The sequence below is a fragment of the Coenobita brevimanus genome, chromosome 33, assembly GCF_032717465.1.
Source record: "Coenobita brevimanus isolate Jiangsu-jjx chromosome 33, ASM3271746v2, whole genome shotgun sequence".
Taxonomy (NCBI): Eukaryota; Metazoa; Arthropoda; class Malacostraca; order Decapoda; family Coenobitidae; genus Coenobita; species Coenobita brevimanus.
The window spans coordinates 45,080,002-45,096,869 of NC_136986.1; the positions used below are offsets into that span (position 1 = coordinate 45,080,002).

Sequence of the window (16,868 nt, forward strand, 5' to 3'; positions counted from 1 at the left end):
CTGACTAGGAGGGTGTATGTGAGTGAGATTGGGGAGAGGGAGAGGTAGACCTAGGATGAGATGGAGGGATGGAGAGGAGAGGTCTGTGGAAGAGATGTGAGAAGGAGAAAGGATATGATGGCGGGTGGCAGGGTGACATGGAGACGATTGGTTTGTGGCCCCCCATCTAGGATTAAGGCATCTGGCTATAGATAGATAGATAGATGAATGGATAGAAAGATAGATGGAGATAAGTAGATAGATAGATAGTTAAACCTTTAGCAGCACTGAATTCTCTCTACCGTTAACTAGGATATAATAGAGTTGTCCCCATGATGATAAGGTCAGCCGTACCAGCGCTATCACCCTCTGACTCCCATGACTTACTCTCACCTGAATAACATTACCTGGCCTTACCTGGGTTACGCTACTATTGCTACTACTACTGCTGCTGCTGCTGCTACTGCTGCTGCTACTACTACTACTACTGCTACTACTGCTACTACTACTACTACTACTACAGAGATCACCTCCATGCATTTGGAATTTATACTGTTAAGATCTACACCATCCTTCATAATACAATTCACCATTTGGAGTTGTAATGTGAAGGTTAACACTAATCTTCATAATACAATCTGTTGACTCAAAACACGCCAGCCTCTGTGGTTGACAACCATTTATTGCTGCATTTTTAAATTATCATTACATTGCTACTAAATACATTAATGTACTGGAGTCGTTGGTCAGTGCTGCTCTCGACCACAGTAGCTTCGTAATCCATACCCACCAAAGAGACAGGCCTGAGGGCTGATGGTCTTGTGCCCCTGAGGCATAGCAGTGCAGACCTCACGAGGGAGAACGACAGCAGACATCTCATGCAGGCCATAACACAACTCTGAGGTTGATGCTTCTCAAAAAGAACTTCTCGAGTAGAATCTCCCCGCCTTTGTACCCATCCTACCTGATGTTGTGAACACAAGGGCAGTGAATCCTCAGTGATCAATATGTTGGATCCTTTCTTGATTTTTTTTTCCTGTTCATTCCTCTTGTGTGCGGCCTCGAGAGACAGCTCGCGGTGACATGCTGCCGTAGAATCAAATATCCGAGTCAAAGAAAGCCTTCTGGCCAGGTGTCCAGAAACCTCGAACACTGACATCCACTCGTGAATAATTTGATATGATTGCCATCCTTTGGGTGAAGAGCTCACCATCTATATGGAGCAGAGCTGGCTTTGTGGTGACATTATGGCAGCATTTTGGCAGGTAGGTCGCTTACTTCATCATGTCGAATGCACGCAAAGCCTCTCTTCCTGCAAACCACTGCAGGGTTTGCATCAAGGACAGTGCCACAGGAACACTGTTGAGGTTGGTTTTCTATTGGCTACCCATATCGCAAGGCTATGACGTCAATAAATTCTTGTTTGTTGAAGTGGAAGCCTTTTGCTGCCGTTGTTGTCGCTGCTACTACTACTACTAGAGAGAAAGGGGGAGGGAGGGTTAATTGGTGTATGTGCAATGTTCAAATATATGAAATATATGTGAGAATGGATTTGGGCATGTATGTACGGAACATGAGTTTATGTATGTGTTCGTGTGCGTGTGTATGCGTATGAATTAGTGTTAATGCCAAGTTGACATGTGCGTAGCTTGCATGTACTTACAAATTGGTGTGTAAAAATATGTACGTAGTGTATGTACTTAATGTGACTGCGTGACGTGGATTTATGTGAGCATGTGTGCGTAGGTACGACATTGCATGTGTGCTTAAGTATGTACAGTACACGCAAAGCTGCTATGTGCCATGTGAGTATTGTACTGACTTGTGCGTAAATATGTACATGCAAAACAAGTATGTGCGCACCTGTGCGTACTTGTTTATTGCCATTTGCGTAAGTATGCACACTCGGAGGCGGTATGTGTTTGTATGCTTATGGAGTGTGGTGTGCATGTACCCTGTTTCCATGCAGTGCTATGTGCGTAAGTAAGCATGAAGACGGAAGATAGGCATGTGAAGCTGAGTGTGTGTATATTATAACAGTGCTGACAAGTGGGTAATTACATTAAAGACAGGCATGTGTCATTTATGTGGGGTGAGGCAGGGAGAGGAGACAGGAGAGAATATGGGGGTGCGAGGCACGCGTATCTTTGCCAACGTAGCTTTGTTCTTGCTAGATCGAGAGATTTCCACTTCCATTTAGCAACATGTATAACGTCTAGCACCAAGAAAGCTAGCTGTGGTATAGAAAACTTTACAACGTTCTGGGAATATTCTACATATTTTGTACATTTATCTGGCGATTTTTTGGAGATTTTTGCATTAAGCGACACTAGCACTTTTTGAACAAATTTAGCAAAAACTGAAGACTTAGATTTGGCAACTCAAGCGCGCGGAGACTCAGCTCAGAGTGAGTTAGACCACATTAGAGGGAGGGTGTATGTGTCAGTGTTCCTGGGGATAGTGTTGCCAACTCCTACCCACACCACACTCAAGCATTAAGATGTACGTAAATATAAACACACCGTTTCCCCAGTGCATAGTGTGAATGGTACCGTGTAACAGTGAAGTGTGTGGTGATTATGGCCCGATGTGGTGCGAAGGCCAAACTGAACCGTGGAAAAAAGTGTGGTAGATTAACACTTCCACAGAGGTATTTTCATCAGCCTTTCAGTCCGATGCTATTTATTTGGGTGTGCTATAGATACATTCAGTTTCATTCAGCTTTGTGATTATTCGAGACTGATGATTAATAGTTTACGACTCAATATTAACCTCTGATCTTATTATTGCTACTATACCAGACCATCGCTATACCGGACTAAGAGATCTATTTTATCGAAGAGGTTAAGGAAGGTTTTATCTAACTCTAGTTCAAAAACTTCGTAGTGAAACGGTTGATATTCGTTTGGTTGTATTGGTTTTATGAATAGAAACGTATTAACAGGCATTGGTGTATATTTAAAAGAATAACGGTTACTTTCTTACTACAACTTATACTACTACTACTACTACTACTACTACTACACCATCACCACCACTATTACTATTCTGCTACTATTGTAACCACCGTCACCACCACCACCACCACCTACACCACAGCAGTACTTCTACAACAACAACAACAACTACTACTACTACTACTACTACTATTACCGTTCCATACCGAATACTGAGCTGTTATAGGCAGTGGGTAGTAAAATATAACGCTGCCTATGGTGAAGTGAAATCCTAACCCTTATAATCAATGACGTAGCTTATCATCTTATCTGCAGTCTAAGATAACGTCTGAGTTCAAAGAGGAAGGGTCAGATAGAGCCCTCAGTAACCCCATCACCAACAGAAAGCCATCCTAAGTCGCCAAAGAGAAGGAGTTAAGACCAAGAAACTTTGTAAATATGGCTATAGGTCAGTTAGCGTTCGGAAATTATCGTATTTATTTTTTTTATGGTGAAAGTAATGGTACACTGCATATATGGAAGTTTGGTTCAGTGTGTGTGTGTGTGTGTGTGTAGTAGTAGTAGTAGTGGTAGTAGTGTACGTGCTCATATCAACAAAATCCACAACAGTAACACGCATGACCATCAGCGTTTAATCTACAAAATGAATCGCAAAGGAAGAGACATTAGGAAATAATTATATGGCAACGAGAATAATATAGCTCATTTCTATACTATTTCCAGTGTCCCTCCATCACCACAGCAATTCAAAATATGCAGACAGGGAAATATATTTGAATCATCGCGGAAATAAAAATCGCTGAAATTTTACTTGCCAGATGAGTTCACCTCGCCAGACCACCGTGGCCGTCAAAATACATACATAGTCGTACACACTTGATACGTACATACATACTGATACATACATACATACATACTGATACATACATACTCCTGATACATACATGGTAGATATAGGTGTTGTATAGTGAACCATAACACTATATAATGTGTTATAGATTATCCAGCATAGTTTAATAGGAAGTAACACACACACACACACACACACACACACACACACACACACACACACACACACACACACACACACACACACATCAGACTTAGAACAGGAAGTAATTGTTGTGTTGCACAGTGAGTGGGCTTGTTGCAGTCCTTTCAACTTATGACATCTGCAACATTAACATTCTCATCCTATCTAAATTAGGCTCAGTTTTCGGCTATTAATACTTCTGTGATAAAATTGTTGCAAGATAATAAACAGTAATGTGGTTTATTGGTGTGTGTGTGTGTGTGTGTGTGTGTGTGTGTGTGTGTGTGTGCGCGCACTATTGACTGGTAGCGTTGTGCGGAGGTAATGTTTATGACTGTGTGTGTGTGTGTGTGTGTGTAATGACTGTTGACTGATAACAATATGTATAGGTAGACTCGTAGAGTGTGTGTGTGTGTGTGTGTGTGCCTGCATGATGGTGCGGGGTAGAAAGTGTGGTGGTGGTGGTGGTGGGGCTGTAGAAAGTGACAGCAAGGCGCTCTGAAGGACTATACCTCCATTTCCATACACAATTACACCCATTCCCCCATTATTAACCCTTCGAAGCACGATAACCAATTTCTTTGTTGAATGGAGCCCTCTGTTGACAATTTTTAACCCTTTAGAGCACTGTATACCGTATTTTGATGAAATCCGTCTCAGCTAATCATCATCTCTATCTTCTGTATCTAAGGTGATATCGGGTTGGTAGTCGTGAGGATGTTAAGATTCAAAGGACGATACTCCACATCAAAGAAAACTTACTATTCTCGTATCCATTTATTAATAAAAAAAAAAATCTACGGTCACTTCAGTCTTGGTATAGTAATAAAATATTCACTCCAAGCTCATACATATAAACATTTCAGGTAAAGTGGTCGGTTATGCTACAGGAATGTATTGTTTGAGGTGGTCGCCATGGCAATAATTAGCTGCTAAATCATACATCTGTGCTTAAGTTTTCTCTGGGACGTGTTGTTGCCGCTGTTTGGCTGGAAGCTGAGTGTGTGTTTGTGTGTTTGCATCTCTTCTGACCTTTTCCAGAGCCCGGGTTTACTAAAGGTGTTTTTTTCTGGCTTGGCTCGTCCATGCTCACTGAACCTCGTCATTTCTTCACCAAATACCTGCTCAAATACTGAAGCCAGAAATCAGCTGATAATTTCTTCCCCTCAGCTTTATCATATCGTTGCCAGACACTTCAAAGGCGATTTTATTCACAAACGTAAATATTTGCTTTAAAAGGAACTCCTGAGGATGATGAGTTAAATGTCTATCGATTGTTTATGTTTAAGTTTAAATGTTAACGTAGGCAGAGAGGGATTTAAAGGAGACAGAGGGTGTTTAAAGGCATACGTGAGGCTGAGGGAAGGCGTAATACAACGGTATGTGTACGCTAGTGAGTGAAACCCTGTAAAGTGTCCTGGTACGTGCTGCCCTCTCGCCTCCTACCAGCTGAGTCAGTCTTCATCCGGGCCCTTGTCAAAATGGTTGCTGCCGCTGCATCTACCCGGGATTTATCCACCTAATCAGCCGCCTTTTTCTATCCTGGACGATATATTGCATTATGAGATAAAAGTGAAATTATTCAACATTGTACGAGTGTGGAGACTTTCGGTGCAGGTGAAGCAGGTAAGTGGATATGAGGAAAAATGTCCACCTCTGTCATCCTGAGCCTCAGCTCTTGTTATTGTTGATTCCAAGATGGCTGGTCCCTCTGCCTGACTCGAGCACCACTTATGTGATCCTTCGTCCGCCTCTCTTTCAGGATGGAGCTAAGGGTCGGCAACAAGTATCGTCTAGGACGGAAGATAGGAAGTGGCTCCTTCGGTGACATTTACCTGGGTGAGTATGTTTAAACGAGTGAGTGAGGGAAGGTGTGAGGAAGGGTGAAGGGTGGGAGCGATGGTGGTCCCTTACTGGCTAACCCTCACAAAGGAACACACAAACAAAGCGTTAGCAGGCCTTGTCCTGCCTCTCCCTACCATGGCGGACTCACCGAACTCCAATTTTCCATCCCCCATCACTAATTTTGGGAACTTCAGTGAAAAATGTGACTCAGTGAGGAAGTTTAATGGGACAGTGGGACAGCTCTCGCCCCACCACCTTTGCCTTCCTTGCATGTTCTCTCGATGTTAAATACCCTGAAAGTTCATCAGGCTGGGATTTCAAGCTTAGCAACAAAATAATGCATTGCATTGATCGTGGGGACGTGTTCAGAGCAGGAAGTACAGGATTTTTTTGGCTGTATTAACTGTATTGAAATTGAACTTAGCCTTGTGTGCTCCTGAAGATTTTGTATAAATTCCCTGTGCATTGCTGGTGATGAAAGGCTGCTGGTGCATTTATATAATTAGTAATAACATTTTACATTGATATATTCAGTATAAGCAGTGGTAATTGCCCATGTTTTTACACTGATAAAAGGCAATTTATTTCATGCTACATTAGAGCCATCAATAGCTGAGTTACGGCACATATACGCTACAAATTCTGTTCAGGAAGTTGAAGTGGAGCATCGTACAGTATAGTACCAGGAAGGCTTGTTTAGCCTACATAATAACTGGTAACTTCTTCTTGAGTTCTTAACTGTACCTCTACAGTTTTTAACCTCACAGCAGTGTGAAGTACAATATGCACAGACAATTTGTTTTATGGTAAAATGTATTGCATATTCATCATTGTTTCTGTAGGTTAACAGCATACAAAACACTCCTATCGTACAGAACATGTAGTATCCTGTATTACAAATTGTGGTGTGTTTCTTAAAGTTAATGCCATACAAAGCCTTCCTCTTATGCAGAACACATGAATTCTTGACATAGGCTTGTACCAGTAAGACTTGTTTTGCCTATAATTACTGGTACCTGCTTCTTTCAATCCTTAACTGTACCTCTATCATTTAACCTCTCAGTAGTGTGAAGTACAATATGCACAGACGATTTGTATGTTTTATAGTGTCATGTATTACAAACTTAGCTTTGTTTCTGTAGGTTAATAGCATACAAAGCACTCCTGTCGTAAAGAACATGTAGTATCCTGTATTACAAGTTCTGGCATGTTAAGTTAGTGCCATATGAAGCCTTCCTCTTATGCAGAACACATGAATTCTTGACATAGGCTTGCTACTCGTGTTTTTTCACTTTTATAAGCATTTTGTAGCTATTGCCCTTCCGTTGCATCGGCACGAGGGGCAGTCTTGTAAGTCACATGCAAATCTCGTAGAAGAGGTAAAATGTGAATGTTATCTTGCAGAAGGGATTTGCAGTCAGATTTTTTGTTTTTCTGACTAATTTAGGTTATTTTTATTTGTATAATGAGGTGGAGAGGTATATGAGAGGGGTGTATGAATTGGAGATGTATATGAGAGGGGTCTATAAATTGATGTATGGTATATGAGAGGGGTGTATGAATTGGAGATGTATATGAGAGGAGTGTATGAATTGATGTATGGTATATGAGAGGGGTGAATGAATTGGAGATGTATATGAGAGGAGTGTATGAATTGATGTATGGTATATGAGAGGGGTGTATGAATTGGAGATGTATATGAGAGGAGTGTATGAATTGACGTATGGTATATGAGAGGGGTGAATGAATTGGAGAGGAGACAGTGTGATATGGAGGCTTTTTTTTTATACCCTTCTGGGAATACGGCATCTGGCTGCAAATGTAGATAAAAAAGTATATTTTTTGGGAGTCAGATTTGTAACCATACTGAAGGCTCTGTTCTGTTAAGCCCTTTTTGTATAAAAATATTTCTTGTTAATTTGGGAAATGCCTAATTTGATCCAGCTTAGGAGGGACCTGTTTGGGTGGAATGGATAAGGTAATGGGTGGGACTTTTAAGTGACTGGTATCTCAAACAAAACGTCCTTGTTAGTAGGTCATTTTTAAATCTTTTTTAGTTATTTGGCGGACAGGGTGACATTGAAGCTACTTGTTTGTGGCCACCTTTTGCTGGATTAAGGTGTCTGACTAGAGATAGATAGAACTTGCCAGTGTATAATAGGAAACTGATAACTTGATTTCCATTGCTACCTAGTATAAAGCTGATTTGCCAGTCCCCCCCGTTTGTAGTACTGCTTGAAAGGAAAAAAGTTGTGCTGTTTAGTAAAAGATCTCAGACAATTCTGTGGTGTAGCTACATGAGAAAAATGTTGTCTGTGTGTATGTTTGTGCAGTACGCCAGCCTGTAAAGAAACCTCACAACTGCAGAGAAGTGTCAGGATGCATTGAAGTCAACCAACTGTCAAAATACAACATACGGAAAACACACCAGTAGGATTTTTGAGATGTACATTGATCTTTGTTTATTAGCAGAGCCTTTGTTGTCTAGGTATTTTGGCATTTTATTCACATCAGTTTAGGATCCTGGTAATCATCTCATTCTTACCAATTAATTCTGCATATGGCATAGTTGTTCTCTTAGCACTTTTTCCTCTGTGCCTTACTTTGCATATTACACATTAACAATCTCATGCATGTTGTTTATAATGACATAGCATGCATTAGTAACATACAAGAGGATGTAGAGAATTAATTGCCCAGATAGAGGTGTTGAGATACCTCCCAAGACAGCCTAGCCACACATACAGGAGCTGACTACTATAGGCCAACCCAGATACTGCTGCTATCCTCCATTCTTGTGCCCTTGTGTATTCACATTTTGTTTCGTTTTGTTTTCAACGGCTCCAACAAGCTCGCATGCGTTGGCTTTGGTCACCTAGTGGCAGCTCTCCACACTGCACTATCTGTGGCAGCCTCCATGTTCAGTCCCTTATTCCTGAGGTCACATGCATTGACCTCGTCCCAGGTCTTTCGGTCTGCCTCTCACAACCCTTCACTTTTTCCAGAGTACATGGATGAGAAGTTGTAGGTATGAATGAGAAATATGTAGGCACTTTATTCATTCACTCCCCTGCCCATTTTTCTTTACAGCTATATTACTGTTGTATTAATGTAGCTACTCATATGTCATTTCTAAACCATTACTGTTCTTCACCTCGTACAGTATTAGGCATTTGTAGAGTAAGTAGGTGTGGACGAGGGCTGTTATCAGATTACAGTACTGTACTCATGGTCAGATGATAGCAGATGACAAGTTTGAGAGCTGTTGGGTTTCATTAACACTATTTTTGAGGAGTGCTGTTATGAGCGAGTTTTGTTTAGAATTTTTAATTCCTTTAGTTGGATAGCAGTCATAAACTCCTTCAGTTGTTTGATATATTTTTCTGCCGTATTCTGCCTGGTTACATATGATTTTATTCAGCTAAGGGTGCACTGTTTTGGATGGGAGGGGTTAGGTTATAGCCTTCTTTAACCCCTTCACTGATAATTGTCACTCTGAGGTCACACAAAGTACTGTAGTAGTAGTAGTTGCAACCCCAGGCTTGTCTGATGGTGAACCTAGTGGACCGCAGGCTGAAGTTGCCGTTCTTCCACAGACCACCATCCTTTTGTGTGTGCATCCTTCTCCAGCACTTGATTGAAGAGGTTAAGTGGGGAATTGCCAGTCATGTGGGAACTCTTTGGGTGGTGAGATAGAATGAGGAACTGTAGTGGAGTTGGGATAAGGTGCAGTGAAGGTTTTCCCTATGTCTGCCTTGAAATGAAGATTGGGTATGAAGTGGAGCCCAGAATTACCTAGTGCAGGGTTTATTTTCAAGCACAATTGTTTGGCCAAAAGGTGAGAATGAGAGACTGAATAGTAGTGTGTATGTGAGTGAGGTGGAGGAGGGGAGACAGAGTGAGATGAAGGAATGTGGTACTTAGGTAAATGAGAGAGGAGGGTGAGAGTTAGAGAGAGGGCAGTGTGATGGTGGTAGAAAAGGTGACATGGAGGTGATTTGTTTTTGGCCACCCCTTCTGGAATTGAGGCATTTGGCAAGTTAAATATTTGGATAGATATATTGACAGGTGCCAATAGATTGATAAGCAGTCTCCCTTATCGTTGTTATTGAAGATGTTTATATAATGATTATGTTTAGATACAGTTGTTCATACTAGCATGTGTAGATCTTTTCACTTGATTTATTTTTGGTGTTATAGTTTGTGTGTGTGTGTGTGTGTGTGTGTGTGTGTGTGTGTGTGTGTGTGTGTACAGGACAAAGCCAAATGGTCAGTCAGTAGTCAAGAGGTGTCATATCAGATTGCTCTCAAGGTCAAAAGATTGTCTGTTTCCTTCACTTATTCTTTGACCTCTTTTATTAACTGATTAACATTGATTTCTCTGAACCGGGTAGTGTTGAGAGCTGTGGTACTTTCACCTTAATTTGGCCTCGATTTTTGTCCCTTTGTGGCTTATTTTCCTGAGAGAGAGAGAGAGAGAGAGAGAGAGAGAGAGAGAGAGAGAGAGAATTAGTGAGTGCAAGAATGTGTGTGGTTAAGTAAGGATATAAAAGTGACTAGGAGAGAGAGAGAGAGGAGGGGGGGGGTAATTGCATAAGTGTGTGTGGTTGAGTAAATGAGTAAAAGTGACTAGGCATGTGAGTGTTTACCTTCACTTAAAAGAGAGATGAGGTGACTAGTGTGTGGTGCTAAGGTCAGTGTCAGAGAGAGAGAGAGAGAGAGAGAAGGGGGTAGGGGGCAAGGGTCGGTGGGAGGGAGAGTTGCTTGCATGGAGAGGTGGGAATGAAAGAAGAGTCGTTGAGAGGGAGAGAGAGAGGTTTACTGAAGAGGGAAGCGTTTGGGTAGGAGGAGAGAGCTTAGTGAAAGGGAGGGAAGGGCAAAGGTACAAGAAAGTATGATTCGGTGAGAGAAAAACGGAAGGGGAAGGGTGGGTGGAGAGTGAAGGGGGAAGGGGGGGTGATAGGAATGGAGCAGACTACTTGAGGGAGGGGAGTACTGAGGGAGAAGGGAGAGGAGAAAGTAATGTTGGAGAGAAGAGAGAGGAGGGAGGAAGGCATGGGGAAGGGGAGGGAGAATTAATGAGAGGCTAGGGTAGAGTGGGGAGTGTGTGGAAGGGGAAACAGCGGGGAGAATGAGGGAGAAATTAGAAGAAACTGAGAGTGAGGAGGAAGGGAGGGGGTGAGAGGGTGGGATAAGGAGAAGGGAAGGAGGGGTGGGGGTGAAGAGAGAATTAGGAAAGGGAGGAGAAGAGGTGGAGGAACGTAGAGAATAAAGGGAGGGGGGGGGGAAACGGGTAAGGGTAGTGGAGGAGAAGGGATGGAAAGTGGAGAATTGGGGGAGGGGGACAGTGTATAAGGGAGAGTATAGAAGGGCAGGGGAGGGGGTGAGGTGTTGGGGAGTGGGGCTAGTTATGCAAGAGGGTGTGTGTGCCAGCTGTAACATCGCTACACTGACAACAATGCAACAACTCACCTTACACAGCGTACACTACACCTCGAGGCACATTGTTTTTGATATAAATGTGGTTTTTGTGTTGGTAGATTTATCCTTGGCCATACACTAGCATACTGCACTTGAAGGTATTTTTATACTGGCTTTCATTACTTAGATTTAAGCTAGTAGTGTGTATCCCCTTATTTACACCCGCCTACACTACATTTCAGGGTATATTGTTGTTATATATGTGGATTTGTTTAGTTACCTATGTCCATGTTACGACAGTGGGTAGCAGAGGTCTGGCATTTGGTACACGTTACAACCGTGACATAATCACGTAGGCTATTTGTTTTATATTGTATTTGTTGGAGAAAGTGACATTGATGAAGGGAGGTGTCATGTGTTAGTTGAAATGACCAAAAATCCATATTCTCGCCTCTTGAAGAAGCTCCTTAACACCTCTTCCATAGCGATTAATTTTTAGATATGGCTAGTTAATTCCCTTTTGCATGTTATTTACCGGTATGTAGAGTATGGCGATATTGGAAGGAATTATATATCGCAAAATATGAGTATGATGTAATGAATAAAATAAGTCGCATAGGAAAGGGCGTTAGGGAGCTTAACCGTGATGAATGACCCTCGGATCTTGTAGCTAGATCTCCACACACTGTCCCAGGTTGATGTGTGGCCAACTGTACATTTCATCATAAAGGGTAAATGCCTCTGAAAATATGTTACGTATATCATCATTATCATTACTTATTCTTATCATTATTTTTATCATGCCATCAGAGGAGTGAGATTTTAGTCATATTCTCATTTGGCTTGTCTATTTGTCCTTATCATTATTATTATCAGTAGAGAGAATATGTAGCTTTATTCTTGCTAACACCGTACTATAAAAGAGAGAGAGAGAGAGAGAGAGAGAGAGAGAGAGAGAGAGAGAGAGAGAGTTCCTGTTGAGGGAGGTGAAGACGCAGGTAGGAGAGATGGGAGAGAGACTTGGGAAAGGAGGAAGAGTGACAGAAAGAGGAGGAGAGGAATATAAGGGTGTGAGGTGGGGAGAAAGAGGAGTAATGAAGAAGTCAGGGATGAGGTAGATGGAGAGAACGGGAGGAGGAGAGGGAATGAGGTAGAGGAAGGAAGAGGGGGAGGAGAAGAATGAAGGAGGTATGAGAGATGGAGGAAAGAATAATAAGTGAGATGCGAGAGGAGAAAATTGAGAGGGAGAGTAAGGGGGGAGGGGGTCAGACATGGAGGAGAGATGGAGGGAGAGGCAAGATCGTGAGTAGAGGTTAGAGGAGAGATGGAGGGGTCAGTGGGAGAAGGAGAGAAGGGAGGGAGAGACGGTGAGGAAGGAGGAGGGAGAGGGAGGGAAGGAGGAGTGGAGGTTGGGGTCATTTGTGGAGTGAGAGAGGGGGAGGGGTAAGGGTCAGAGGGGGGAAGGATTGCATGCATGGAAGGTGGGAATGAAGAGGCGTAGAGAGAGAGAGAGAGAGAGAGAGAGAGAGAGAGAGGAAGTGAAAAGTCAGTTGTGTGTACGTGACCAACAAACACTCATCAGTTTTCCTAATCTCTCTCTCTCTACACACACACACACACACACACACACACACACACACACACACACACACACACACACACCCTATCACCAGTAAATGATTTTTTTAAAGGTTGTGATAGTGTCATATTATCCTAGATGGGAATTAAGCTGCAGATGATGGTGGTGGTGGTGATGATGGGATGCTGGTGATGGTGGTGGTGGTAATGATGATGGTGGTGGTAATGATATTGGTGGTGATGGTGATGGTAGTGGTGCTAATGATGATGATGATGATGGTAGTGATAGTATTAATAATATAATGTAAACCCTCTTTTATTTCAACACCATTTTCCTCCCACGCACAGTACCCTCTCTCGCGTTGTTATGATCAGTGACTCAGCACATCGTTGTAGGAATCACTCAGCAGAATAGAAACATCATGAATTAGCAGGGATAAATGCTAGAGTTGTGCCGACGGGGAGGGGGTTAATATTGTGAATTGTTTAGAGCCCATAGGTTATTTTTTTCTTTCGTTTTATTAGTTTTTTTATTTGTCAGCAGAATAAAAACATCATTACTTACCAGGGATAAATGCTAGAGTTGTGCCGACGGGGAGGGGGTTAATATTTTGAAGTGTTCAGAGGCCATAGGTATTTTTTCATTTATTACTCTTTTTTTTCTAGAACTTAATATTATCGCTCTTATTACTTGCAAGTGATTTTATTTAGCATATTATTTACGTTGAAATGGCGGGGGACAGGGCGACGTGGAGGCGATTTGTTTGTGGCCACCCCGAACGGGATTGAGGCGTCTGGCAATAGATAGATTTACGTTGTTTATTAGCGAAAGAACAGAATATAGCTCTTCTACGTCGACTGGACCCAAATTTTCGTCTGTTTACTGCTAATTTCACCTACCAGCGGCAGGGAAAAAAAATGTTATGGCTTCTCATTCTTTCTTTAGCACTTCTTCATGACTAGCATCATTGTCTTGTATTAACTGTTACAACTCAGCGTTCAAGATGGAAGAAGGCTCCACCTTCTTTCCTCGACTTCTTCGTGACTAGCATCAATTTTAAGCCAAGTGTGAGAGAAAGGAGTATGGAGTATTAGAAAGTGGAAAGGGAAATGCAATGCTTTACAAAACGCTATTCCAAAATTACTTTCTTTGAGAGTAACGATTGAACTCTCTCTCTCTCTCTCTCTCTCTCTCTCTCTCTCGTGGGACGGCGATTTGAGATAGAGTGAAGGACTGCATTTGAGGTTAAGGTTCGTTGTGTGTGTGTGTGTGTGTGTGTGTCAGGGGTGGAGTGGGTGTTGAGTGACGGGAGGGAGGGGGGGGGAGGGTGGTGGAGGTAGCTTCCTTGTGCTGATAAGGCCTCTCTCTCTCTCTCTCTCTCTCTCTCTCTCTCTCTCTGTCTGGTACAGTACCGGGTTGTGTAGATTAGAAGTTGTTCACAATATTAAACATCCATATACCGGTACCGTGTTTTGGGAGTTCCTTGGCGTTTGAGAGAGAGAGAGAGAGAGAGAGAATTTAAAAACGGTCCATATTTCCGGTCTTTCTCTATATGGTCAGGTGGATTTATTTAAGAGGAAATGTTAATGTTAGTGTAGCTCTTCCGGTATATGTAAAGCTTTGTCTGTATGCTCTACACACACACACACACACACACACACACACACACACACACACACACACACACACACACACACGAAGGGAGGAAAGGAGTAGAGAATCTTCCTACATTTTCTGTTTTATTATTTCTCAGTAGGGGAGAGAGAGAGAGAGAGAGAGAGAGAGAGAGAGAGAGAGAGAGAGAGAGGGGGGGGGGGTGTTGAAGCGGGAAGTGAAGCAAGGTGAAGCATATCCAGGTAGAATTAATTGCTAGACTGATTGAATAAACCAGATAAAATTCCTCTTTATTTCTGTATTGGTTTTTATTTTTTGATTTTTACGAAGGGATAATATTCATGAGTTTGTTCTTTCTTTTATTTTAACGTGAAATTTAAATCTTGAATTTTATAGAGGGGAGAATCATTATTATTATTATTATTTTTTTTTTGGTCCTGGTTGTGTGGTTCTTGTTTATGGTTTTCGTGTGTGTGTGGGGTTGTGTTTGTATGTGTGGGTGTGTGTGTGTGTGTGTGGGGGTGTGTGTGAGAGAGAGAGAGCACCCTAATATTTTAAACCCAAGCACATAATAAACAGAACGTAAGCTAGACACCCGGTAAAACATCTCCTTTTTTTAATGGCTTTCCCGATGATAAGGGAAATTCATTACGTTTATCGTTATCGTTATTTTAATCAGCATCCGGTGCGGTTTTTGTGGCGAGAGTAGAGACAGGATGCATAATCAGTGAAAGGGAAGTAGCAGAGGTGATTTTTCTTTCGTCTTTGTTGTGTCATCATCATCATTAATATTATCACATCATCATCATCATCATCATCACCACCATCATTATTATTATTACTCACCACCATCAGCAACACCAGTATCACTATCATCATCATCATCATCGTCATCATTCCAACCTTGTTTCCCAACCAAAAGAAAGTATGAGAGAGAGAGAGAAAGAGAAAGAGAGAGAGTGGCCTGGGTATGGTGTGGGTGTGGGAGAGGGTGTAGGTGAAGGCTGTGTCGTTTGGGTGTGGGTGGGTGTGGGTCTAGGTTAGGTGTGGGTGTGGGTAAGTTGAAGGTTTTGGTGTATTGGTTAGTGTAGGTTAAGGTTTGGGTGTACGAGTGTTAGTGTGGGTGTAGCCTGGTTGTGTGTGTGTGTGTGTGTGTGTGTGTGTGTGTAGGTAGGAGGTATGTTTGAATGGAGTGTGGATACAGGAGATGATGTGGGTGTAGTAGCTATGGATGTGTGTGTGTGTGTGTGGGTGTAGGTATGGATAAGAGTGAGGTGTAGGTCTGTGTGTAGCTGAGTTATCCATTTGGGGTACTTAACACTGGGAAGGATAATAGGTTGTGTGGATGGGGATGTGGGTATGGATGCAAGTGAGGATGTGTGTGTAGCAGCTGTAGATGTGTGGGTGTTAGTGTAGGTGGGGATGAGAGTGAGGGTGTGCGTGAAGGAGTGAGGGAATGGGTGTAGGATAGGATTGAGTGTGGATATACGGTAGGTGTGGAGGAGTGTGGATGTGAGTTGGTCTAGGTGTGGAGGAGTGTGTGGATGTGTGAATGAGTGGATGTGAGTAATGTTGGTGTGGAGGAGAGTGGATGTGAGATTGTGAGTAGGTGTAGGTGTGGAGGAGTGTGTGGATGCGAGTGTGGGTGGGTGTAGGTGTGGATGCGAGTGAGGGTGTAGGAGGGAGGTGTGGTGAGTCATACAAAGTGTTCCCTGATGAGGCTACAGTTAAGTCTTGACGGAGTGGTGAGATTGTGAGGTGAAGATGTGGTGGGTTGGAGGTTGTGTGATGAGGTGTAGTGATGTGGTGTAGTGAGGTTTGTGAGATGCTGAGTGTGTGGTGATACTAGAAGAGTGGTGAGACTGTGATGTGAAGATTTATTGTGGTGAAGTGGTGGTAATGTGGAGAGGTGTAGTTTACGGTGATGTGGCTCGTAGCAAGAGTGGTGAGGTTGTTGTGATGTTATGTGGTGTGGTGGGATGTGTGATGTTGTGAGCAGGATGTGTGTGTGTGTGTGTGTGTGTGTGTGTGTGTGTGTGGTGCTGTGGATGAAGGTGTGGATATAATAAATGTGGTGTGTGATGTGGGGTGGTGAAAGGTATGGAAGTCAAAGTGTGAGTACGTAGGTATGGGTGAGTAAGGGAATGGGAGTTATGAGTCAGAGGAAATGTTATTTGATGCGACACTGACATAGGTGTGTGTGTGTGTGTGTGTGTGTGTGTGTGTGTGTGTGTTTTGTAGGGAGCTGTAGTGAGTCATAGGAAATGTTCTGTAGTGAAAGGGAGGCCAGCACACTGATAGATCCTGTGTGTGTGTGTGTGTGTGTGTGTGTGTGCGTGTGTGTGTGTGTGTGTGTGTGTGTGTTTGCGTGTGTGTGTGTGTGTGTGTGTGTGTGTGTGTGTGTGTGTTTAATTAGCAGGTGGTTGTGATGAATGTAGGA

General features: G+C 42.7%; 1 protein-coding gene across 6 annotated transcripts in view; it reads left to right on the forward strand.

Moving 5' to 3' along the window:
* The first annotated feature begins 2,396 nt into the window (after positions 1-2,396).
* Positions 2,397-16,868, forward strand: part of dco (discs overgrown casein kinase 1) — a 46,148-nt gene continuing 31,676 nt past the window's right edge. For 4 of the 6 annotated variants that reach the window (XM_080269455.1, XM_080269458.1, XM_080269459.1 and 1 more), the window contains exons 1-2: positions 2,397-2,481; positions 5,732-5,808. In XM_080269455.1, the coding sequence (XP_080125581.1) occupies positions 2,480-2,481; positions 5,732-5,808 (79 nt within the window). In that variant the 5' untranslated portion in view covers positions 2,397-2,479. Of the gene's footprint in view, positions 2,482-5,450; positions 5,596-5,674; positions 5,809-16,868 lie in introns of those variants that run through there. The other 2 variants (XM_080269457.1, XM_080269456.1) reach the window with 2 other exon arrangements.